General features: G+C 38.8%; 2 protein-coding genes across 2 annotated transcripts in view; both read right to left on the minus strand.

Annotated features, from left to right (window-relative positions):
- Positions 1–24,258, minus strand: part of LOC139126228 (xaa-Pro aminopeptidase 1-like) — a 37,772-nt gene extending 13,514 nt beyond the window's left edge. The window contains exons 1-12 of the mRNA XM_070692276.1: positions 24,020–24,258; positions 9,037–9,089; positions 8,442–8,555; positions 7,882–7,945; positions 7,364–7,468; positions 6,917–7,006; positions 6,005–6,151; positions 5,119–5,214; positions 4,318–4,399; positions 2,895–3,099; positions 1,992–2,075; positions 386–436 (exon numbers count right to left, since the gene is read on the minus strand). Coding sequence (XP_070548377.1) covers positions 386–436; positions 1,992–2,075; positions 2,895–3,099; positions 4,318–4,399; positions 5,119–5,214; positions 6,005–6,151; positions 6,917–7,006; positions 7,364–7,468; positions 7,882–7,945; positions 8,442–8,555; positions 9,037–9,089; positions 24,020–24,056 — 1,128 coding nt within the window. The 5' untranslated portion in view covers positions 24,057–24,258. The remainder of the gene's footprint in view (positions 1–385; positions 437–1,991; positions 2,076–2,894; positions 3,100–4,317; positions 4,400–5,118; positions 5,215–6,004; positions 6,152–6,916; positions 7,007–7,363; positions 7,469–7,881; positions 7,946–8,441; positions 8,556–9,036; positions 9,090–24,019) is intronic.
- Positions 24,259–25,841: 1,583 nt separating this feature from the next.
- Positions 25,842–26,614, minus strand: part of LOC139126552 (uncharacterized) — a 7,976-nt gene continuing 7,203 nt past the window's right edge. The window contains exon 6 of the mRNA XM_070692624.1: positions 25,842–26,614. This exon is cut by the window's right edge and continues 603 nt beyond it. The gene's annotated coding sequence lies outside the window, so the exon portion shown is untranslated.

The raw sequence follows: 26,614 nt of genomic DNA on the forward strand, positions 1-26,614 counted from the left end.
TAGACGATCATGAAACGTGTATAAGTTTTTATATAACCAACACGTCATGTAAAATTCTTAATGTTGAAATAGATGTGCTCGTGTTGTACTCGTTAAAACGTGGGATTTTCTGTGTGTTCATCCCAAACGACCACTACAAGTTTGGTGTTCGGCTTTTTTGTTAAAAATGATCTTTCCTAGGTCGACAATTTCATTTCCATTGCTCGCAAAAGTCACAAAATGTCAAATCCAAACACTTGCCTAAATATCACTATGGGCAGAGAGGTAAGTGCAGGGATATCGACAGAACATCGCTGTTGTATGTTTGTCAACCTGGATATCTCCATATCAGAGAATCTTTCCAAATTTGAAGGAGTATTTTCGTCAATTTAGCAAACATCCTTACCTCCTCTTCCAACCAGTAGAGGAACTCACACACTGCTACGGAATCCTTCAACTGTAAATGAGATTTTCGTGCTTTTATATCACACCATATGGATCAAAAGTGTTTAGATTGCAATACGTGTGATTAATGTAAGATGTAAAGATTTGCTCGGTCTCTATATTCATTTGTAAGAGTATTGCATTTTGTTGCTGTCCTGTGAAGTTAGCCAACGATTTGTATTCATTTGAGTATGGCATTTTGTTGCTGTCCTGTGAAGTTGGCCAACGATTTGTATTCATTTGAGTATTGCATTTGGTTGCTGTCCTGTGAAGTTAGCCAACGATTCGGTTATTGGGAACTGTCACGGTGCTAAATTTGATGATTTCTTTGAGTTTTGTAAAATATAATTTCTTGAATTGAATGTTAGCAAAACTAAAGATATGTGTATTGATTTTAGGAGGGCTAAATTTTCACAAGAGCCAACCGTGACGATTATAGACGGGTCTGAAATTGAAATTGAGACTGTAAAGAAGTATAGCTATCTTGGCTCCACATTGGATAACACGTTACACTGGGATGTCATATTGTTTGCAGCAAAGGCCAGCAGTGACATGTTTTTTCCTAAGAAATGATGTAAATAAGACTCTAAAGACGCTGTTATATAAACCATTCATCAAGAGTAATTTCATATTTTCAATTGTCTTCTGCTATGGGAATTTAAATGTTAAGAATAGCAACAGAAGGGGTAAGATAATTAATATTTGCAGCAAGATTATCGGAGAACAACAAACTAGCCTGGTCTATCAGACTTATACGACAAGCACGTTTTACACAAAGGGAATTCCATCTCACTGGTACATTTCAAGTTTTAGCATCCATTACGTCATGAATTTGATTTGCGTTTTAAATTGTCATAGTTTGTAAATGATAAATACATGTTTGTCACTACCGCAGAGCTAATTGCTCAAATTGGGATAATAAAAATTGATCGATATATTGATTGCTTGATTGATAAAAAGGCAGAGACCAACCTAACGTGATCCCGAATACAAAGCAAAGGAAAGAGGATAGAAAATGAACCATTCCTTTTGACCTCATTTGTTATATTTGTAAAACGCACGAATGATCAAAAACACTCAGCTCACAGTATAAAATTTGCAGATATGTGGCAAGGACCTAGGTTGAAGTTTCTTATTTCCATAATTTGACGTTGTTTAGTAACTAAGGCATTTAAACGAGTGAAAAGAAACTTGCTATACAGTTATTGGAAACATGAGGTATTATAATGAAATGGCATTATTGTATCTCAATAATGCAGAAGTGGACAGAGAGTACTGTTGGAGAACGCGTTGCCGAGCGTCTCCATGCATGAAAACAGTTTGATCCTGTCATACGCGTAAGTGCGCCCTCAGCGACGATAAGTGATCTAGTGAATGTCCACATTCAAGGTACGGTCACTCACCATAATTTCAAGAACAAAGTCTATGACCGGTAGGGTCTTTCCCCGGGGTCTTTCGCAGTTCTCGTCGTTTCTCTCCATATTGTGTTTTATCAGCACGCATAGCCCCATATAGCCACGCATGCCTGTACAAATAATATCTGTACTATACTGAATATCACCACTTACCAATACATTTTGTATAGCTTGCTGTTCCCTCGAATTTTTCTGTGTTCTAAGTAATTTTACTGGCGACAGCTCTGGTGTGAAATCCTGGCGGCAAAAGTAAAAATATCGCATACAGTTTGATGGGTTTTTGTAGGCGTTGAAACACTTGACAGAGCGCATATCAGTTCCTCAATCACATTGAATTTCTCTACCATCTTCTTGACTCTGATCTTTACAAAATTTGTTGTCTGTATCTCTTTCTATAGAATGGCCCCAGTCGCTCGCTCTTACTTGGGCATGCGCATCTACTGGCTGGCCGTTGGCCATCGCCGTCGCCCCACCAGCTGCGCAACAGTCTGTCAGAGAATATTGCTTCAATTTTGTGACAGTGTGCTGAAGCTTATTCTTTTATTTAACTTTATTTTGATATATATCTGTCCACAGCTTTGAGGAAAGTCTGATTTGTTTACCGAACTTGCTTTTTAAAAAGACTAACCTAACTCAACTCATAAGGAAAAATAAAAATAACACCATTGGAACTGATTTGGGAGAATTGGATCTTCATATTGTTAAACTTTCTCAAACGTTAGGTGCCCAGTAGCTGGGTGTTGCAATATTACTAATTTCTTATAGAAACAAGTGTGCAACTCAAAAAAAAAGCAGATGAGCTTACATTTGCAGATTAAATCGACATTACTTCACTATCCAATTATCCAAAATTAGTTCCAATCGCGTTAAATGTGTTTTGGTAACATAACCTCGATAATAAAGGTTGGTAGATCGGAGGAAATTTTCTGTTTATTTTTCTTTTTGTTGGCTGCGACCCACAAAATCCGTTAAAATTTAGAATATTTGCTGATTTTGATTTTTGGCAAATGCGAAAAATATGTCCAGGGTTGAGATTGTGAGTTAAAGCAAACTTACAGCTCCATTCCTTGATACTGTGTCATAGACGGCATAGCTTGTGGTGTCTTCGAACCAGACCACGCCATAGTCGCCCGCCGCTAACTGAGCCAGGTCTGAGGTGAATCCAGTATAATACCCCATGCTGACACAATTAGATGTATCGCCAGGTAGAGTACACTTCGTCAACTCAACAGAGTCGATTCTAGATTGCTCAAGGTACAGACTGCAAACAAGACGGGAAAATATCGTTTTAGATGTGCGTACCATACACCGTGTTTGATCTAATGACAGCGTGCCTGTCTGGTCTGACTATCCCTGAGGGCTGGCAGGCTGAATCTCCGCCTGTATCTCCCTATTCGATGTGCGCTTGGCGACTATTATCCCGTATTGGGAACGTGCCTTCATCTGTTATTGCTCTCACAATCAAAACTTTTCAGCGAAATTAATCACGCAAGTTAGGCTATGAAATTGGTGTTGCCACACTTTAACGTCTTCGTGTTACCGCCAACACGACACTATTTCTAGTATCAACGAAAACCATTCTCTGCAAATATGAAAAGCCCACGAATAATAAATCAGTTCAATGAACTTTCAAATATACTTTCCAAGGGTCATACATATAGACTAATAGGGAGCCGTCATTATTTACAGCCTGAGGGTCGGAGGAATCTGAGGGGTCACTCAAAAAATTGAAAGCTACAGGGGTTGATCAAAATGGGGAGAGAAAGAAGGGGGGTTACTCAATTTTTGGTGCAAATGAATTGAAACACGATTTCACACATCGCGTTCTTTAATTTTTCTATGTAAGAGGGGACACCCCTTTCATGCTCTTCCCCTTGGGATGTTCTAACAGTTTTACTTTGTAAAAGGATAAATTGAAAACACCTGTCATATTGCACCAGACTGCACAATTGCATACATAATTTCATAATTTTCTCAAAATATCCCTCGTAAGAGAGGGGACAACCCCTCTGACACTTCCCCTCAGCCTCCCGCGTGTTCTCCCCTGTGCTTTCAAAATCTGCCCTGTCGGATATCTTAGTGAAAACCCTGTCATGATATCCATCAAGGTAAACAATACTATATGGTCGGATACTAGTTATAGCGTGAGCTTTTGTAAACTTGTACTACTAAGCTGATGATCACGTGCAATATTTAGAGTAAACTGATTTTGTCATCGTGTATTGAAATGCATCGTGCATATTTCTGAAATGTTGGGAGTGAATAGATGTGACAGTAAACAATTCAGATGGTATGCTTAAGACGCTGAGATATCTTCTCATATGTTGAAAAATTGTCAAAACATAAAATATGTTATCGTCGAAGTATTTATCGATTACTTGGGTGCAGGGTCAGAAATTTGACTCTAATTAAATAGGTGAATAAAGAAGCCGGCGCATTGTTCTGAGCGAGTTTTGGAACCATATAAACTGGAACTTACTTGACTCTGTCAGACATGACAATTGCATAGGCGAAGAATACTGGATTATAGGGAACGTCCTCTCCTCGGAGATTAAACAACCCTGAAAATGAAATCGACCGGAGTTACTGTACGTAGAATCCATCACTGAATGTATCCAATGCAATGTAGCATCGATAGAAATAAGAAACAATAAAAAGATAAACAAGTAGCCTCGCAAATCTTTAAGAGTCCATCATATTACACTTATCTCGAATACTGCCAACCGATTTCTTGCTGGGATCATACAATGGTGAGATTCGGAATGGAGTACATCATTGAATATATCGAAATATTTTACAGATAATCCCAGTCAGTGTAAATTCGACAAGTATACTATCTGCTCTGAGAAATTATGATAAAGGTACACTTTTATAGGCGAGGTCAAAGACAGAACAAAATATGGAAAAAGTATAAACTGAAAAGTTCACAACGATTGGAACTAATTCGGGAGAATTGGATGGTGAAGTAATGTCGGTTTAATCTGCAAATGTTAACTCATTTGTTTTTCTTTTTAAGTTATAAACTTGTTTTTATGAGGAATTTGCTATATTGTAACATATAGCACAGCTATAGGGCACCTAAAACTTTTGAGACATTTTAACAATATCTGAAAGTCCAAAATTAGTTCCAATCGTGTAAAACATATACCAACGGTTTCCAGCAACACTACAAAGTGAGAGGGATCACTTGCTTATGCACAAATTCCACAGCTATCAATTTTTTCAACTGGTGTAATTTTGTACAACCGTCTCAAATAAGTATACACCTGTTAATACTCACATGCAACATCAGTTAAGTCCGACAGAACTACAACTCCCACATTTTTCTCCTCCATCAATCCCCTGATGTCTTGAACCTTTGCCCGCCAGTCTCTCCCTGCCAAGAAATCAAGGAAAGTCATGTCAGTTACTCACACCGAAACTTTTAAATTGTTCTGCAGACACTCCACCTAATACTAGCCTATGCATGGACTTGACTGTTGTTTAGGCTAGAATTATGTAAAACAGCTTCTTCTGCCATGCGCGCACGCTCAGTAGTGTGACTACTGCGGGAAAATGTTTACACAACACGCCATCATATATTTGGTTGCCGACATACGAGGGATTCCCGATTCTCAGTGGTAAAAAATACGGTAACATTTTAATTTTCCGAGTCTAAGTTTAAACCCTGTCACCAAATTAAACCGATAACATTACTTATTCTAGAAATTCATAAAAAAGCGGAATACAAGAGATGAGTCATAACACAGATTGGGCAGAGTGTCTAAAATGTCTAAGATAAAGGAAGTGAAATACGTCAGTGATTATCCGTGGATATGAATGTATTTCACATGCGCTCTTGTACATTAAAATATGTGAAGAGGGCATGAACATTTTACTGTTGGTGTCGAAGGTTTTTGTCATCTTGTCATAAGAGGTACCTCTCAGAGAATAACGATTTGTGCGAAAATAAAGGTCAGTCGTCATCGAGACATAAAAATTCCAACGGGAGCTAAGATTGTAACAAAACTGGTCATTGTGGCGCTTTTTTAGAGAACCATGGAGGTAGCGGCTTCCTACCTCCACAATAGAACAATTAAACTTTTGTGACCGTGCCATATTTTGAGCAAACATGGCGATTAAACTGCTGGGGCTCAATGCAAAACTCACACATCATTCTTATTCACCTGTTATATCGTACGGCACACTTCTAAGCGGACCTGGCTGTCGTTGAGGGCGCCCCTCCTGCTCCCATATCGTGTCCACAATACCAGTGATGTCGCTTAATTCTAGACCTTCTCGATTTAAAACTTCGGAAAACTTTTCAAATTCCCCTGTGACAGAAGAAATAACGTTTACATTTAATATAGCACAACTGATATATCTTACATGCCATTGGTAATTATCCAGCATTAGACAATTCTAAAAAAACTGAACTCGTAACACCATTCTAGTGTATCTATTTTTGAAAGTCTATGAATGCTATGGTTTGGCTTTTGTAATCAGTGCTTACGCAAGGATGACATGACAGATAATGTGAATAACCTCTAAAAATCGTGCTTTTCCTTCCCTTATACAAACGCTGCAGTGTTTCTGTCTGAATTTTGTGTGATTCAATGTAGTTGTATCGATCTTGGTCTGAGGCTCTAGATTGTTATCTGAGACCCGATATTTTTTCTGGTTGATTATTCATCGGTCCATGGTCCGACACATTTAAGAGTCCATAACGAAAAACGCATTTTAAATAAGTCTGAGAAACACTTTGCGAATTTCGACCGGAAACACGGCAGTGTTTGTGTGGGGAAGGTAAAAGCGATCTTTGAGAGGTTATTCAAGTTGACTGTCACATGATTCTTATGTTACCTTTGATTACAAAATGCAAAACACAGCATTTGCCAATATCTAGGCTTTCAGAAAGTAGGTACTTAAATGTGGTTATGACCTAAGCTTTGTTGCAGAGAATTTACAAGTTGTTTATGAGCGCCCAATGCTTGCCCCACACTTTGAGGGAACACGTCTGAAAGTAGGACAGCAAGCAAGGCTATATTGAATTCTAAACGTGGAAATAGTTTCTATTCCAAGCAAATGATCAAACTTACCATATGAAATGTACTCCGGGTCAACTCCTATCCGACCGAATGCAATATTTCCAGCCAACCAATGTTCGGGTTCCATATAATCCTGTGCCTCTACAAGATGTTTAGGAGTAAAATATTTTATGAAGAAGTATAATTTCAATGTTTACATAGACACGCTCACGATCAGCATTTGTGTGAATCATATGATATTTTAAGTTGAGCTGCAATGTCTAAATATCAAATCACAATAGAATGTAACGCTATAAACTGCTCCCTGCACGATGATTACAACGCCAAGTCAACACATGATTATTTTAAGTGACTTTCACAAAATTAAAATTGAGCTCGAGGTAAGAAAATCTGCTCAATTCCACGACTACTGGATGGATGAAGTACGGTCCCTCTATACAACGTGCGTTCGATGCCCCTGCTCCATGCAGATCTAATTTGACTGACAACTGTGCGCACCTGGTATCATTAGTTTCCAATTACAGTCCACAAGCTCTTCGGCTCGCTCACGGTCGCCCTCGGCCATCCAAAGAAGAGCTTCACTTTGTGTGACCACAGCAATACCTAAGTGATAGAATAAAAACACTTCGATCAGACTTAACTGTGAATGCACAGTCAGGGACGGGAGCACATTTTAGCTGTGAAGTGGATGAATATGGAGCGATATGAAATGAAGTAACAACAACATGACACACGATAGCCTGATGCGAATTACAATCACATTTACACACCAAAGTGCCCAAGTATACACACTTAAGTCTAAAAAGTGAAAATGAACACTTGATAGCCCTTAAGTTTTTACTCCCAATCAATGACAAAAATGTTCAGAATAAACTAAACCGTCATACATTAAAACTACCGGGTATACTGTTCTACATCGTGCAAGTTAAGTTGGACCTGTTGTCACTATGTTCAAGATTGATTGACAGCAACTTTCAGACACGTTATATCGATACTGAAGTGAAGTGTCGTCTTACCTCTGTAACCATCAAAACCACTCATGTACTTGAGTCGCATGTCCACCGGTGCGGTGTATTCGCTCTGTCGGTTTAAGTGCAACGTAATCGTATCATAATTAGGGGAGGTATAAAGGGGTATATCATCTTTAGGAGAAGACAGGACGGAGTAATGTTTCTAAACATTTGCCTTAATAAAATACATGTTGAGGTGCCTTAAGTTTGTTCTTAACAACAATATTATAATTGCGCTTTTGTCTCCAAAAATTATATCTTCATCCGGGTTCGCCTAATTACATGTATATAATGTAATTTAAAACAGCACGAAAAACGGTGCATGTCCATCTGCAAAACGTAAATGTTATTATACATATTAAAACAGCTGTCTTCAAGGGCGGCGAGTATACTGTGTGAGGTTACTACCTAAGCCCTCAATTCATAACTCACGGAAGGTGGGGGTACTTTATCAGAGTTGCCGGTCAGCATTTGAACGTCAACTGCAATTCAACATAGGATGCCTGCAGACAGCTGAAGATTAATATTTATTCTTTCCTGTGCTGTACAGAACATTTGATGCTCACCTGGTGTGCGTCCTTTGGCGTGACCAGGTATGCCTGTAGATTGTTGTAACGCAACATTTCACTACGTAACTGCGATATCCGTGACGTTGTATCGACAACAGTAACGGGAAGTATCTACGTCAGAAAAATTCAGATGCAATACATGACAACACTCACAAGTGGCCTGCTTAACAATTTGAAACATGACTTGGATGATGTTCGATCCTTCCATTCCGTGTCTCGTTATTTTTCTCCTTCTGTCTGTTCGTATTTTGTCTATTAATGTTGATACGCTATTGAAGTGTCTTTCTATCCATAGCCCCTTCCCCTTTCATGACTGCTGAGTGGCAGTACGCATGAAAAAAAAAAATTTGTCACCTGTGTCCAGCACTGAGTACGGTATTGATCAGTTGAATGATTGATATTTTATCTCAATAAGACAACCAACTCCGCTTTTTATTGAAACTGTTTTCAGATTTGCCAGGGCGTTTTCGGAACAATTATGAAATCATTGGAAACCTTGGAATTCAGAAACACTGCAACTGATAATCGGAGTGCTCCGTAAAGTCACGTGACGGGCATTAATATCTACGCACCATGGCCTTATTTTACTCACCGGCGGAGTTCTTGAACAATCCCTGGTGACCTGTGACCTTGCAAAAGAGCATACTGAAAAGAAAAAAATGCAAGTATTTATGGTTACCGTACTAGCTTGCGAACTGAAAGAGCGAGCAAGCAGGAACTAAATGAGCAGGTATGGAAAGTTGTAGGTCAGATCCACTCGCCCTGCCTGTATTTATCCTTGAAAATCAAAACTTCAAATCAAAAGTAGCCTTCTACATTCATCGACTAGCAATTAGGTAAGACGTAAGGAAATCTTTCAAATTGACAATGGCGCCAAATTCATAGTAAGATGCTCAGTTCCCATATTTTATTCGTTACAACGATGATGATGATGATGATGATGATGATGATGATGATGCAGAGGTAGTTGAAACAATGTAATGAAGTAGTTCAACGATTAACCTTTGCGAAACACAGCCAGCAAGATAAGCAGAGTAACCGAGAGGTCATGCCCTGGCCGATACAAACTGATTTTTGTAAAGCTAAAAGATCACATTACGTGGATATCAAACACCAATGGATTATCCATTCATTCGTGTTTAGGATAAGGGCTGCTATTTTGAAATAGAAGCAAAACATGTTACGTAATGCATCTTCCATCTCTGGTTCACTCCTCCATACTGCCTGCCCACTATCACCATAGACCACAGATAGTAATTTCTCTATGGTCTATGCATAGTCTACAAAGCTCTGCCGACACCTGAAAGCTCCAGAACGTAAACAAAGCATTACACGCGTTAAATAAATTTACCCCATGGAATTGAAAGAGAATACACAAAGAAATTAAAGTAATTATTTCCCTTGAGTTTATCGGGCAAACACAAACTCCGTATGGGCTTAAATACGGTATTTGTATTCACACAATTGCGATGTCTGATCCCCCAGACGAACAAATAATGGAAGTCGTTCTGTATGCATGAGGTGATTTAACCCAATATGTATTACCGCGTCACTGTACTCTATTCCATGTTTTCCGAGTTTTGGTAGTTCATAAATTCAGCATCAGACAGCACAAAAAACAGACACTGACATGTGCATCATGATATACTACCAGCAGCCATCATACGGTGAGCAAAACTCACTCAAATATCATTGGTTTTGCTTTTATTTGAATAATCTAGTAATGTTCCAGGTGGTGTAGGATAACACTGAGAGAGACTTCAAGTGAGGATTGCCCATTCTACCATGTTCCAGCTCAGCAGACACTGAACCCTCCCATATCTTCAGGCAAAAATAAAGCAATAATAATTGTTCGAAAACGACGGCCTTCGATCAGTAGGTGCATATTTCAATGGAAACGATGCTGCGTCGATACTTTGCCTAATGGCGCGGGTAACAGATTTCAGCCACTTCCGGAGATTTATTGACGGATGAGTGACTTCTCTGACCTGTTATCCAGCTGAAAGAATTTTAGTTAGGGCTAGTTGTACTGGCCAAGGGGTCACGATATGGATCAAAGAACTTCAATAGAGACACCGAGATCAGAACCAGATATATTACACCTTGTTTTCATCGGTAACTGACAAAACGAAATTCTGGATTACGTCACTGTTATGTATGCAAATTTACTTACTGTTCCAACAATGAACGAAACTATTTCGAATTGTTGATGATAAATAACTTACTTGTAAGTGCCTTTAAATGAGCCATAGTTCGGAACGTAAGAAGGTAATATATCACAGTTAATCTCAGGTTACTTCTAAAATTCTGTTTCTTTTTTACTGTACTGATACGGCCGACTGAACACCTGGATAAGGATTTAGTTTCAAGTCAAACGAACTTGTCTATAGTATCCTCGATATTCGTACCGTATCCTCTATACATTTATTAGAGTTTAAAGAGTAATGTTGTTTATTACTCTGCTCTCGTTTTTGGGTCGAGCTAACAAGGAGGGGATCGTTGGAACTGCAGATTGGTGGTAGTTGGTGTAAGGATATAATGACATTCGTTTACAGCCGTTAGTAAACGCATCCTGTCCTGACAGGTGAAATCGTAGTGCTAAATTTCAATCGATGCAAGCGAAATGCAGTCCGTACGTCTTTACTTGACCCAGTCAACACTGTACGCTGGCGATTGATGAAAGTCAAAATATATTTGTCGTGATGGACATTGTAAAAGTTCAACATTGCGGCTGTATTAATGTGATGCACCTTGATATTGTGCATGAAACACTTTGTTTGTAGACAGGAAAGTCAGACAGGCGTAGTTCCAACGTCACCAAGACCATTAGTACTAGTAACAGAGGAGTGCCACTATGCTATTTGGAATTAACTTATTAATATATAATTGCGTCCATCTCTTCTGAACTAATGTTATGATCTTAAAGTGTGAAGCTTATTCTAAAGTCAGGCGTGTGTTTTAGTTCCAATGCATTGTCATTTGGTCCACGTCACCGTATTCGACCAGTGTGTCGTCAAGTAATGCTGGCGCGTTTTAAGCCGATCCCAACCCATTTACGGTTGAAAAAAGTCCAAGGTTACAAACGGTGGCCAGAATTCGTGGCCAAAGCAGAAGGTTCATGCGTTAATCCCACCATTGAGGTAGGAATAGCAATCTGTGGCAGTGAGCTGCGTGCATTCCTTAGACTCAGCAATACGTAGAAAGGTAGTAAGGGACCGTTCAGTTTTTAAGGCCGGGGGCGGCAAAATCCGGGGGGGGGGGGTCATCGTAATTTTGGAATCCGCAAAGGGGGGGGGGTCATCGCTTTTTCACCGGTAGGAAAGGGGGGGTCACCACATTTTCAAAAACATAATACCAACAATAAAGTTCACTTTATGCCATGGCCATGATCGACCCTCTTTACCGGCGGGCTGCCTTCGGCGGCCCACTACAATAAATATACATTATGTATTACCCATGACCCTCTTAACGGGCAGACGCGTTTGGCCGCCCACTCCAATTAGGTTTACTTCATGCAATGGCCATGATCGACCCTGTTTATCGGCGGGCCGCCTGCGGCGGCCCACTACAATAAATTGACTTTATGTAATACCCCACGGCAATCTTAATGGCCGTGCGCCTTCAGCGGCCCTGTCCAGTAAAGTCTACTTTATGCAATAGCCATGATCGACCCTCTTTACCGGCGGGCCACCTTTGGTGGCCCACTAGAATAAAGTTGACTTTACTTAACCGGAGGACTGCCTTTGGCGAACCACTCCAATAAACTTTACTTTATACAATGTCCATGGACATGAGTTGGCTATGGAAATGAAGTTAAAAATTGCCTTACAGTCGTCCTAAATAACAGACGTTTCAATGGATGTGGCTGAGAAGTTTGTGTACTGGCATCTCTGCTACACGAATAAAGTGCGCTGCGTACCAGAGTTCAAATCCAAACCATGCGGGTAAATTTGACATATGGGTTTTGGTTATTTTTCAGCGCGAGGGGGGGGGGGTCATCAATTTTTTTCGTCTGACAAAGGGGGGGGGTCATCTTTTTTTCACGAAAAATGCAGGGGGTCTATAATTTTTTGAACACCGGCGACAAGATTTTGCCGCCCCCCCGGCCGGAAAAACTGAACGCTCCCTAAGGGAGCCTTCAGTAATTTCAGGGAGGGGTGGGCCGGGGGATTTCGCGCACACCTGTACCGTAAAATGTGACCCTCCCCCCCCTATCCTCCTGTCTAAAATGTGACCCTCCCCCTTGTCCGACATTCTAAAACTTAACCCTCCCTCCCAACCACTGCGGTATTCTCCCCAGGAATAACTGAAACAGTATCAGCTAATTACATAACAATTGGTTCAATTGTTATGTTAGTGACAAATTACAGAGGGGAGGGTTGGTGTTTTTAGAGGGACAGTCACATTTTATCCCGCAAGAATTTTTGAAGAGATATTGTATTTCATACATTTAAGGGAGGGTCACCATATTTTGTGTAACTATAAGAGGAAGGCAAGATGTGGCTGATTTAGTGTATCATCCAAAAATATCAAATCATAATACATCAAGTCTATCAGGCAAATTATTCACAATTTATCCCCACAAAACATGCTATATCTGTATGTTATATATGTTTGATAATGTATTTAAATGTACTTTGCTTGAATTGGGAAGTAAAATGTGCATTTGTGTACAAGAAATTGATCTCTGAATTTCATCTAAAAAGTTGGTTCACTATCCATGGTGTCTATGATGAAACTATGAATTTTTTCCCAATACAAAAATAGGTAAATCTTTGCATTTGTGTACTCTTGATAATTGATATTAATGTTCTTGATTAGACTAGAGTGTTTACAAGTCTATGGTTTGTAAGAAATTTGATTTTAGAATTTCACCAAAATGTCGATTCACTATGCATGGGGGTCTATGATGAAACTATGAATAATTTTTTTTCAGTACAAAATTAAATAAATCTGTGCATTTATGTATGCCTGATTATTTACATTATTGTTCTTGATTAGACTAGAGTGGTTACAAGTCTATGGTTGTGCAAGAAATTTGATTTTGGAATTTCACCAAAATGTTGATTCACTATGCATGGGGGTCTATGATGAAACTATGAATAATTTTTTTCCAATACAAAACTAGGTAAATCTGTGCATGTATGTGCGCTTGATTACTTATATCAATGTTTTTGATTAGACTAGAGTGGTTATAAGTCCATGGTTGTGCAAGAAATTTTATTTTGGAATTTCACTGAAAAGTTGATTTACTGTACATGGTGGTCTACGAGAGAACTATGCACAATTTTTTTCCTATATAAAACTGACAATATCTTTGCATTATGTACATTTGATAATTGATATACACTTTTCCACCTGTTGCATATGTTTTTGTCACTTTTCTTTTATCAGTTTGAACTGTTCAAGGTGTTTAATGTAGGATACCACTGCATCTTCTTTGCTTGTGAAACTTGTGGATAATGTGTACGTATTTTGTTGGTGATTTCCTATTCAGGAAACATGGCACAAGGACAATCAAAGTTTTGGCCATAAAATCAGTTTCTGTCAAAAGTGACACTCCCCCAAGATAGGTTTATTAAAAGTGACCCTCCCCCTTGAACTGTTTTCTAAAAGTGACCCTCCCCTATTCCCCCGGCCAACCCCCTGTAATTACTGAAGGCTCCCTAAGTGGAAATGTCGGTATACAAAACAATCAAATGCAAGACTTAAGAAATATGGTCTTACTATTTTCAACGGTTTAATCATAAAAATAGTTAACAAGAGTCGGGCACGATTATGTTTATTGATTTTAGAAAATAGTGAATGATAATGGTGGTTTATATAAACTGAACACACTGTCATGTTGAACTGCTCAATTGACGCGACTGACACTCATTGACCTGTCCTCCGCTGATTCACGAACAGTCAAAGAATGTCAGAAGAGGTGAATTTACCAATGTGGTTACACAGTATATGACGAGTGTACCTTGTACGTGGGAGACATATTTGAATTCCATTGATCAAGTCTCTTCAGTTGTCTAGGAATTGAATCATTCAAGCCATTAGCTGAGAACTATGTGACTGACCTTATTCTATGACCCCGCGTTTTTAATATCTGTGTAGTACCGTAGTCGTTTGAAAGGTAATATTATCGCCCAAAGTCGAGAAGTGAAGGAAAACAGTTCTAGCTTTAGATAGCTACACCGCCGTCTGATAAAAAATTACTGGTGAGATCTTATAAATCTAAGTAATCTTAATGCCATTTATACTATATGACGACAACCAAAACATACCGACTAAAACCAATGACCCTCGGGATTTGGTACGTAAATTTAATAATTCTATTTTGAAGAAAGTGTACAGGGAACAGCTGTGATCCAGTCACTTTAAAGCAACCTGGAAATTTCCGTACAACATTCACGTAACTGTCACTACATGGATAAACTAAGTCACCTTAATTTGACAAATTACTGCAGACATACCCAGTGTGATACCATGGAGATTGCCATGGTAATGCAGAACTGAGCGTACATAGATAGATCGTCTGGAATTGAAGACCACTTTAGCAGCTTAGCGAGTTATGTCTATTTGACAAACACTAACACTGCAATGTGTTTCTTGTCTATACATTACTAACATAATTATTGACAGGGTTCAAGGAATTTAATTTTAAACCGAATTATGTATTTTAATATTTAAAGGGACTTAAGCTGTAACTTGTGGCAAGTTTTTTCAGTATTCTGCTTCTATATATCAACTACCGTGTCTGGCCCTAATCCGTTTGCCATGCTGAAATTTCGAGTATTCTTTTTGTCAAGATCGCTAAATGTGTGTAGTGATCATTGTTTATTGTTTACAAATGAATTCTAGTCCGGACTTGAATACAATTTGCAACAATAAAAATGGAGATTATACTCATATAGGTTGTGTTGATATGCTAAATACTTGGCATTAAATTACAGTTTAGGGATTCAAAGCAAAAAGTACGGAAACCACAAAAGTTCTGAAAAAATAGCCAAAAGATACAGCCTATGGAGCTTTAACCATTTCACCACCATGGTTTGTCCCAAATCCATTGTTTTCTATGGTAAAGTTGGACCTGTATACAGGGAACTGGGGGTGAAAGGGTTAAGAGTCTGATACCAGCCATGCACTCCGTTTTGAGTCTAGACACATATGGACTCAACCCGGGTAAATCAAACGTATTGGAAAATAAAAGGTAAAGAGCCCGTAATATTATGAATGTGATGGCGTCCTAGTCTGCATAAATTAATCAGCAGACAAGTCATAAATGAAATCAATCCAAATACTGGATTCGTCATTAGAATATCGACATCACTAGTACACTGATGTCTAATGTATGTCGGGGGACATATGCCAGACAAAGCTTTCATAAAGAAGAGTTTTCAGATCCAATTAACCTTGGCGAGATAATTTACTTATTATCTCGGTTTTGGTAAATTATCAGCCGATAAGATTATTGTTGGATCCATCGATGGTAGTTGGTGTTAGGAAATACTGACATGTCAATTTTCTTTTAATTCGTTTACAGCCGTTATTCAACGCATCCAGTCCTGATAGGTGTAACCGCAATACTAAATTTCAATTGATGCAAGCGAGATACAAGTCCGTACATCTGTACATCTAAAAAGAAGATTACAGCAGGGTAGCATTCAGCGGTGAACTATTTTGCCTTTATTGTATGACCCAAATTGATTGCAGCTCATCAACGATACACGTACGTGACGATACTAGCAATGGTCATGGTGAACCCAGAGTTCATGCCGACATTATCTGTACGCACCATTGATTATCTCATGCACCGGATATTGAGATAAGGCGACCGCAGCTGGAGAACAGCTGCATTCTATTGGCAATACTTGAACCCATCCCTATGTCTGCTATCATCCACAGATGCAGACGCAGGACAAAATAGACTTACATTAATATGCAGGACATGGTGTTCTGTCAGATATTGGACGGAGGCCAGTGATACCCGCCCGGACCATAATCATAATACTGACAGTAATCATAGACTCTATGGAAACTACTCTCTTTGCAGAATTATAGCGTTAATTGTCAGCACCAGCAGAATACTTAGACAGCATGACACTAAATATACAGTTAAGTGGGCTTGTGCTTGAAAAGAAGGGTGACTGTTGATGATATTTTCGCTATTTTTGTTTTGTTTGTCAATTGGAAGTTCTCGAGTTTTACTCGCCAAAATGAAAGCATGTTACAACACCCACTACACAGCTAGCCTTTAACACAATGTATATTCTATACGTGTGAAATTCACTGTTATTGGTTGCATATGAATTCTTGTCAGGACCAGAATTCACTTGTCAACAATAACAACAGTTTACTCATGTACAGGCTGAGTTGACAAGCTGAATACTGCGTACATAAACATGCTTTGGGGAGTAGAAAAAGAAAATGAAGTTGACATTAAAAAACAAAAACTGAAAAAATTATCAAAATTTACAACTACGGACCATAATAAGGCAACCGAGGAAAATATGCTGCAAAGACAATATTTAAGAGACGCATCATCCAAGGACTTAGATATATTTGTTCAAATTTTTAAGGAACTTAAAAGATGTCATTTTGGTATCAATAAATTAACCTATTACAGACTACAGCTCTAAATTAAGGTGATAAAACAGGAGATTCATCAAAAGGGCAGACATAAGGTATACATCATTTCCGCTCGCCCAAAACTAATTTGTATTACAACTTTCTCGCTGGCTTTATACATGTACAGTACATTAGATGCGTCATTTTCATGAAATGTTGATAGCCTCCTTTAACTCTTTAAGTCGATCATGTTCTGAAACTCTTGGCGTCCATGATTCTAGACAAGCCAGCATATTCATAATTCTCAAACCGATAAAGATTGCGATTCATTTCAAATCAATTGCGACACGGACACTTTGAATCCACAGGTAAGCTAAAGCTGTTACTAGAAAAAGCTGGATTTGCACTCAGTTAATTCACACCGCTGAATCACTGTAAGATTATCAATCACTTCAAGTTATAAATTTTGTAATGTACGTCCAATGTTTTGCCTAAAGATTGTACTTGAACCATGAGTCACTGCGTGACATCATAGATGACACGTGACAACATACATGTTGTGGTTCATATGATTACCAAGTCAGCATACACCAATGACAACTTAGTTGACTGCATTATGATGAAAAGTATGTTTCCCGAGGAAGTATTTCCCAAAAACCATCGTCACTGCGATGAGTTGAAAACAATGCGTCCAAAGTGAGATGCAGCTTAAAATGGGAAGTAGTGATTATATTTTTTATTTATTTATTCTTTAATTCGAGAACGTACTCATAAAACCAGAGGAAAACACAAAAAACTTACTCTACAAGAAAATAAAATAAAACTAGACATACTCTTCACTTGGAACAAAAGTACATAAAGTTTAAAAACATTCTGAAAAAATCTTGCGCCAAAAGATGCTGTGTCGAATTATATCAAAAGATAAAGCTGCTGCGATGAGATGATTTTCGCTTTCCATCAAACGAACGTAAAAATTAGAACGGGCCATACGTTGTTTACTTTGAAATGTCATGATGCAATGACTGACAAAAGTTTCTGAAATACTCAATCGGTGTCTAATACCCAACAATATTCTAAAAGCGTTATTATATGAAACTCTGACATCATTGATACATTTCTCAGTGTAAATACTCCAAAGATGGGAACAATACAGAGCAGAACAATACGCCTTAAAAAGACATATTTTAACTGAAGAAGAACATTTATAGAAAGTCCTAATCAAAGAGTTGGCACTTGCATAGAAACTCCTCATCTGTCGCTTAATATCATCAACATCATTTCCTAAATCATTTAACATAACCCCAAGGTACAAATGTTTCTTTACAAAAGTAAGTACTGAGCCATTTAAATACACATGAGGAATTCGAGTGATTCCGCATTGCTTTGGCATTACAAATATACACTTTGACTTATTTGCATTGAAGACAATATCATGTGAAGATGCATAATAACTACAAGTTTTTAAAAGTCTATTCAGACCTTTAACAGAGGGACATATAAGGACTATATCGTCAGCGTACATCAAATGGTTGAGACAATGTCCCGCAATGTGACAACCTATTTTAGTTTTACTAAATCTTGCTACAAACGTCATGGTACCATAAAACACAAAGCACCCACAGTTGAATCCAGAACAGTTTCACATCCCCTTGTTTTCATGACCAAGTACTTCACCATTTCTTTTCATTCTCTCGACTATTCAAACAACAAACGACTCCTGCCCTACATTGTCGTTCTTCCACAAAATCATGATCAAAGCGGTAATTGCTGAATGAGGTCTTAATACCACCACAAGCGGAACAAACTTATCTGTGAAACATCAATTATCTTTGTTTGATAAAGTCGTATCTTTGAAAACCCGTTTCCATTTCCTCCAATACGGCTGCTGTCAAACTTTCTCCTCCAATATATTGAAAAACAAAATTTTTCTCTCATACTATTAACTTAAGGAAGTATGGTTGAGTAATTGATTATGTAATTTATCTAGGATGAGATTATGATATCGATACGCTCTGTTACGTCACCTATCAGAGCCATAGTCTATGGAAGTATGCAGCCGGTCTGTGATGATCATAACGGTGTATTTGGTCAACTAAGTTGTGTTGATGATTTTAGAATGAATCATTGCAATATCACTCGTTCCATTGGCCAGATGTGTCCAGCCATGCAACGTCTCGAATCAAACACTTCCAGATTTTGAGTCATTGAGTACATGTACTCTCAAGGCGTGGCATAAATATGTCTTCAGGTGCACGTTGTATAATGTACAACTTCAGACATATCTATGCCATGCCTTAGAGTACTCTGCGACTAACATTCTGAAAGTGTTTGATTCGAACAGTACAACAAAATCATAAAATGTTTGAACGATGGTCGTACGGGCTTTGAGGTCCAAGGGGACAATTTTACTCCTATCGGCAAGAGCATGGGGCAAAATAAGCTACCAAATCTTGAGATTTCGTTCATTTTCTCTGTTACAGTGAAATACCTCACTACAGACTGTGTGGCAACTCTTGGCTTCCAGCGCCAGAAAGCTTTGAGAATCGCTTTTAACTCACAGACTGTGCTTTGCAAGAATGTAATGTAGTGATCGATCAGTCTGGTCTGAACACAGCTGTTCGTGCCCCAGTTAAACAATTACTGTATCAGTAAAACCCCAGGGACAACACAGGGATGAAATATCCGACGAAGAAATAAAATCACCACTATGAAAGACCCTTCAGATAGCATCCCGCGTTCGAATGAGTTTCGACAACATAAACCGACCGCCCGGCTCCGGAGTTGATGGTTCAGATTTCGTTGTGTGACGTGTCCGTTCTGTATGTCTGTCTTTTCAATCATGCTAACTAAATGTTGATATGATATCTATATAGCTGTCATGGCAACGGGATTGTTGTTGTCAAAACCTTATGCTGTAACCGTTGTCGATGGTGAGTCAGACAGCAGCTTTCAATCAGCGGAATGAATAAAAAGCATTTACACACCTCTCGCAGATAGCTTTGTGCTATCCTCCGTAGACATGTATTCTCTGTTAGGCTTCGTTCTTTTCTGTTCTGGCATGGAGGTCTGCTACCTGTATGGTTCTGGTAATTCGGTCAGTCTACTTTCTAAACATATGTCGAATCACAGGACAGTGTGTTCATGCGTTGCATTGAATCTTGGTTTTTGAGGTCTTTGGGAGTATATAGTTAATTTTACCATCTATTTTTTACATCCATGGTTTTACTTGCTCTAACGGGCATGTAGAATATCAAAACAGAATAAAATTGAATGAATAAACTTAAGCACAGACTGTCGCCTTAGCGGTAGATTGTCGCGTAGATCGTGGAGTGCGAACGCGATGTATGGCCTACACACTTGTGAGCCTTGCAGGGTTTTGCCAGCCAGTATTTACTGCCGAGAAAACCAAGCGAAAGGGGGCCAGTTTAGTAGTTTGTGTGAAAGATTAGTGTCTTGTGAACTTCATACTTTATTTGCTCGCACTGACGTAAACATCTCTTTTGGGTCCTTAACTTTCACATATTATGTTTTGTAGTAATAAGCTAGGTATTTTCAGTACGTGTTGATTTTACCCTTTATCAAAACTTAAACGTTCCAAGTGTGTAATATGGCATAGTGTCTATGCCAGCATCCAATTTATCAGACATGGAGGTAGCACATAATATCAATGTATGATGGCATCTCTACGATTCATCAGAGGATACCACTGTTTTAATGAATGATCCCAATTTAGCAGCATTGAATTAATGACGATTAGCGAATAACTACCAGCATCTAATTTGAAATTGAATATCTTTGGCTGAAAACAATATGGCTGCCATATTTGAGTGCCGGGTAAGCAGATCAAATATGGCTGCCTCTGTGGAAATGCAAAACGAGTTTGACACAGCATGGACGTACATGGACACAGTGTATGTCGTCATGTCAAACCTCAATGGCAACACATCGGAAACCCTATAGTAATAAAACGGTTTTATCCTTCTTCGTTATATGAGCCCGAATAAAAATGTATGTTTTTTCAGCATTGAGGATGTTTTTTTTTTTTATTTTGCAATTTCCTTATATTGTCATGCAGTTCCTCTATGCAAGTGGTAAATAGTATCTACATTAGATTGGATATTGCTGTTTTATCATTACACGAGTACAGTGCTTGTATGTATGGAGTGCTATGGAAATTGAACGGATGGGTCGAACAATAAAATTTGTGCTGTTCCGATAACCCGACCTACCCTATTTTTTATCTGCAGACCATAAACTTTTTAGAGATACGTAAACACGGAAATTAAAAAGAAAGAAAAAAAACCGTAAAATCACGCGTTCGTTACTTGGCATTTGATTTTTGCTTGAACGAGGATGTCTTTTATGGTTTTTTTCCTTTTATATGTATTACACGTTTTTCTGGAAATGTTGTGGCAAGTGTTTGACCGCCCTGAACCCCTAAAAATGCAGATATAGAAATAAAAATATTTTGCAAAAAAAATTCTTGCCGACCTACCTACCCTATTTTTGAAAACCATGTTATCGGAACAGCACAATTTATTTATTTATTGGCCTAATTGTAATTCTTCTCCAAAAAGAGAACTGTTTATCAATGACCAGTGCCAATATCCTACGTTTTAGCAGAATAAATTACATACATGTAAACAAGAACGAGCACAAGACATAATTTTGCTATCATCAACTGTGTTCCATTCTCAAACTATTTCACGAAAAGTAATGTTCGGCCATGAGCGTGTACGCTACACTGTATAGAAACAGAAAAGTGAGAAAATTCACTATTTATTGATTGTCTTTTTAAATTTGTGGATAATGTGTGCCGAAAAGTTAAAATCCACATTTCATTTTGCAGGTCAGTTTCGAATGTTACCCTTACTGTCTGACATGAATGCTACCATAAAGCAGTAAGATATTGTCAAGGGTGGGTAGAATTCACAGAATATCTGTGATCAAATGAAGATAATTTAGATCAACAAAGTAGAGGGATTGCAGCACATGCGACAATAAAAACATTGAGCTATCAAAATGTGTTTATAGTCATGGTAGGGAGGAAAGATGGCGCTCTACCTCCACGGTCAAAGTGCTACATGAATATCGTGACCGGGTCGGAACAGCCATGTATTCGAATGTTAATGAGTTATGCAATAACTGAGTGACTGAAAAACTCATTATACGATCAATAATGACGATGTACACAGATGAATAGCCGTTGGATGCTGGTTTTTTAATACCGTCATTAATTAATTTTGGCCATCTTTCGCAAGCGATCGAGTAATGCAGCATTTCATTTATATGGATGGGCGCATTGTTCTGTGGTATGCGACGATCTTTTTGTCTGCGTCTTTTGTCTGCACGAGAGCAGAAAGCACCCAAGGCTCTCAGTGATTTGCATAGCAATATATAGACAGACAAAAGCATCAACATCAGTACCTCCTCCGTTGGGGACACACGTCATGGTCGATGTGTGAAAACGTTCTTAGTGTAACGTTTCCGATACTTTGTGATAAAGCATAGACAGTAAGAGAAAGGAACCAATGTCTGTGGAGAATTACTGTGGCTACGCTCTGTAAGAGGACAACTGTAGGCTTATACGTGCATGAACCAGACTTCAATAGCTACTCACGAGAATACAGCCATTTTACAGTTTATAATATGCATTGCCATCCGTTTTACGAACAAGGTCATATCGCTCAGATATGCAACAACACGTTGGACAATGATTTTGTGCTTTTGAGCAATTCACCTTGACATTGTGCCGGTCGTGTGGTAGCTCCCAGGAGCATGCCAAAATATGCATCTCAAAATATGAACATACATAATACGCCACATTAAATTAGGTCACCAGACAGGGTGCTATTAATTGTCGACGCTTATAGTGGTGGCAAAATAACAGTGTCACGTGAGTGTCATGTGCCTCACAATTGTGTACCTTTTGCACAACAGCACTGGCAGTACGAGCGAGACAAAAGGGCTGTGACTCATGCACATATTACAATTAGTTGGCAGTCGTAATGAGGCGACATGATGGCCGTCGTTATTTGGTATTTGATGGGGGTTGCTATTGTTTATTCACTAAATAGACAAGTCAATAATGACCCTAACGTTTTAAGAACATAATCCCGCCATGCCACAACAATTAGGCCTAATTCGATATTTTGTTTGAGGAATACATTTGTACACGTATTGATAGCGAGGCGATCACTTACACTGCCATAGTATGGATATTTCATTGTGTAACTTTTGCAATAAACGACACGTTTTTTAATCTTGCGAATATGAATACATATCATCCTTCGGCTGTCGACGTTACCAAAGGCTTGATAAATAAGAAGGCCGAGAAAATGTCGGCGAACGCATAATTGGAGAGCGTACACCGTACAAATCATTAGGGCTGTTCACGGCTGTCACCGGGATGATTCTGATGTTTATCGCCATGCTCTAACTAAAACGCGATGAACATGGTACTGCATACCCTGGGTTAGCACGTATTTCAAATCAGAAAGGTTAGTTTTATATCTTTGATATATAGTAATTTTATTTCCCCCCGAGGGGACTCGCGAGAAAAAACGATGATACATCTCTGTAAAATTATCTGCACAGTGAATGTACACTCATATGCGCAAGTCAATGAAAGTAAAAGGCTATAGGTTTATTCATGGAGTCACTGTCTGCGCACTAACACATGGCGTCTTCTCAGTATTATTTGCACAGACAGACCCCTCCCTGCATATTTAACCCCCGTCTTCGAAAACGTCTAAAACCAAGAGACAATCACTCCCACCGACTTGTTTTAACAGGGGCGGTAAATAACGTTTGGACACACTCGTTTGTACGAACGCTGTGAATGAATGAATCAATAGAGATATTGGACCCGAGAGAAATACGCGACACGACCGTTACGATTATCATTTTCAATGGTAGCTCACGATAGTTTTCACAACAATAGTAACACTACCCTAATACCTTCAGTGACGTCTTACAGTGGACGAGGGATTGAACACAACCACACAGTACCTTACCTGAAAAGAGCGCCAGAAATATCCACACAGTAGCCATGATGTTTTTGGTCACACGGCGTCCAGTGAGCTTATAATGGCTGACACTATACTGGCATTCAAGGGCATTGGAAGCACACAATGGCGTGTGTTGATATGCTCTGTAAGACACCGAGTACAGCTTTTTACATGCTAATTAGCCGAGACAAGTAAGCTGCCAACTCACTTGAATGAGGTGAATCAGCTGAAAAGAGACACAAATAACAATAAAAACGTACTCTAACAGGAAGTAGAAATACTAAGCGACACCGTAAATTCATGAATTATGGGAGCAAAATCGTTTTCCGGGGAGGAGGGTCGTGAAGTTTGGGAGGGTAACTTTCTGAAAACCCTACCTTTTAAAACTTGAACTTTCTGTTTGTGGCCTACCTTAATATTATTCATATTATCACAGTAGATGACAACACTTCCAAATATACATCTACACTTAAAGGAAATAGACCGAACATTGCTTTCATTTGCCTGCTACTACCTATGTTTGCTGACATAGCGAAGGTTTTTTGTTCTCTTCTGCGTGGTATTTCATGGAACAAGTACAACCACGGACACAAGGTGTTTCAAGGTGCCAAGTAAAACCGAAATTAAGTTGTTATAAAGCTACTTGCAAAGTGAGGACACTTGGTGAGGGGAAGCCCACGCAATACATGTGAATCATAATTTTCTCACATGTATCACTGAGCAGGTGCGAATAAAATTCGGGTTACTTGAAATGACAACGCTCAAAGTAACATATTTTGGAAAATTTAACATTCGGCGTTAAAATCAATCGGAATGGAGAAGTTTGACACGGCGACATAACAGTTACCTGGATAAAACTGACGACGCAACCTAAGGCTGACCATGGGCTGACGTAGACAGTTCGTATGATGATGATTCCCATGTCTTTAGAGCGGCGAAGTTAGTTCTACCTTCGACAAGACGTGTTCAAATATATAGTTTTTGAAAGATACTTTACAAACTCTGGATTTCTACAAAATGATAGGTCCAAAGAGTGCTCATTTGGCCTCAAATAGTTGTGCTAGAGTAAAAAACGAGGGATCACAAGTGTACATTTCACCATAAGGTAAAAAAACATGAGGGTCAAAACCAGTATGTATACAGAGAGAGAGAGAGAGAGAGAGAGAGAGAGAGAGAGAGAGAGAGAGAGAGAAAGTGAGAGAGAAATGAAATTACCCCTCTTTGGGGGGAAGCTCTTTGCAGTCTTTGTAATGAGTGAATGAACAAAATACTTCCTTGTGTCGATTGCCAGATAATGCACGTTTGCATAACAATTAGACTTAAGTCCGTAATTTTTCGCGTATTTGTAACCGTTCACATGAACAAAATATGGTGCACAGTGAGTTCTAGCTGATTTAGCAATGACCCAGACCCCACTGCGCAGACTCCCCTTTGCGTAATGAACAACTTACTGTCATGGAGGTGAAAACCACCATACGGTCAACGTTCGTGGGAGATACCGTGGACCAAATTGAGAACTTGCAAAGTTTTGCCGGCACTAAGAAATTTCAATGCAGATAGGCAAGGGATTAAAAACACAAAAAATAGCGAAACATATCGATTTGTCTATTTGTCTATTATATTTCTCGTATATAATATGCATATATTTGTCACAACTTCAGAGACACTTTGTACATTGTGTGTTTTCACCGAAAACCGTTTTCCCATCTTTAAAAAGTTCAACGCACGCGGACCGAAACCGTAAAACAGACGTAACTTTCTGTTTCCTAATTTGCCCTTGCCAAAGTCAAGTAGTTTTGCATGAAATATGTGAGATACGCCACTGCTGTTCAGAAGACATTGTGTTTTATTCACAAACTTGAAGAAAGTTTACAGGACTGGATTTCTTGCCGTTTGGAGGCGCTTGCTTTCAAGTGGGTGTCATGTGACTACGAGTGCGTGTAACACTGTTGAAACTAATATGAACAGACACGTCATCAGAACAAAGTGTTGTTTCTGAGGAAACACATGTAATTTACAAACGTACTGTCAGATGAATCTATCAGAGGAGCATTTGTGATGACGTCAATTGTGCTTCAATGATCTATTTACTGAAATCCCGAAAAGAACTCTTCCCCACACTTACTGATCACTGCAGCAAACGAAACGGTGGTCGGTCAGAGACACAATAAATAAATTGTAGACAATGTAGACAATGTAACTTACGTATTGTTTACTCACACTAGCATTAATATCCCACATTCTAAAACTTGACCTCCATGCTGAAGTTCACATTTACTTGCCATTGACGTTGACAATTGGCTATACTTGAAGTAATATCAAATACCAGATGATGATGACAAAGGCCGTGACGATTACAGTAGTCACGTGGACGTTTGCAGTAGTGAGTGGCAGCAAACAAACAAACAAATCAAATATTGGCACAGATTCGAAGTGGGATTTTTGAACGTCTCCTGGTTATCATCTCTGGGAATGGGTGTTGGTGTCTGATGGTAAGGAAGTCCATGTCTTTCGTTATTTGCGAACATCTACTGATGATGCAATTGATAAATCAATGTATGAAACTCTTAAACGAATTTTACTTTTACAACACCATCATTA

The sequence above is a fragment of the Ptychodera flava genome (genome assembly GCF_041260155.1).
Source record: "Ptychodera flava strain L36383 chromosome 3 unlocalized genomic scaffold, AS_Pfla_20210202 Scaffold_27__1_contigs__length_13241970_pilon, whole genome shotgun sequence".
In the NCBI taxonomy this organism is placed as follows: domain Eukaryota; kingdom Metazoa; phylum Hemichordata; class Enteropneusta; family Ptychoderidae; genus Ptychodera; species Ptychodera flava.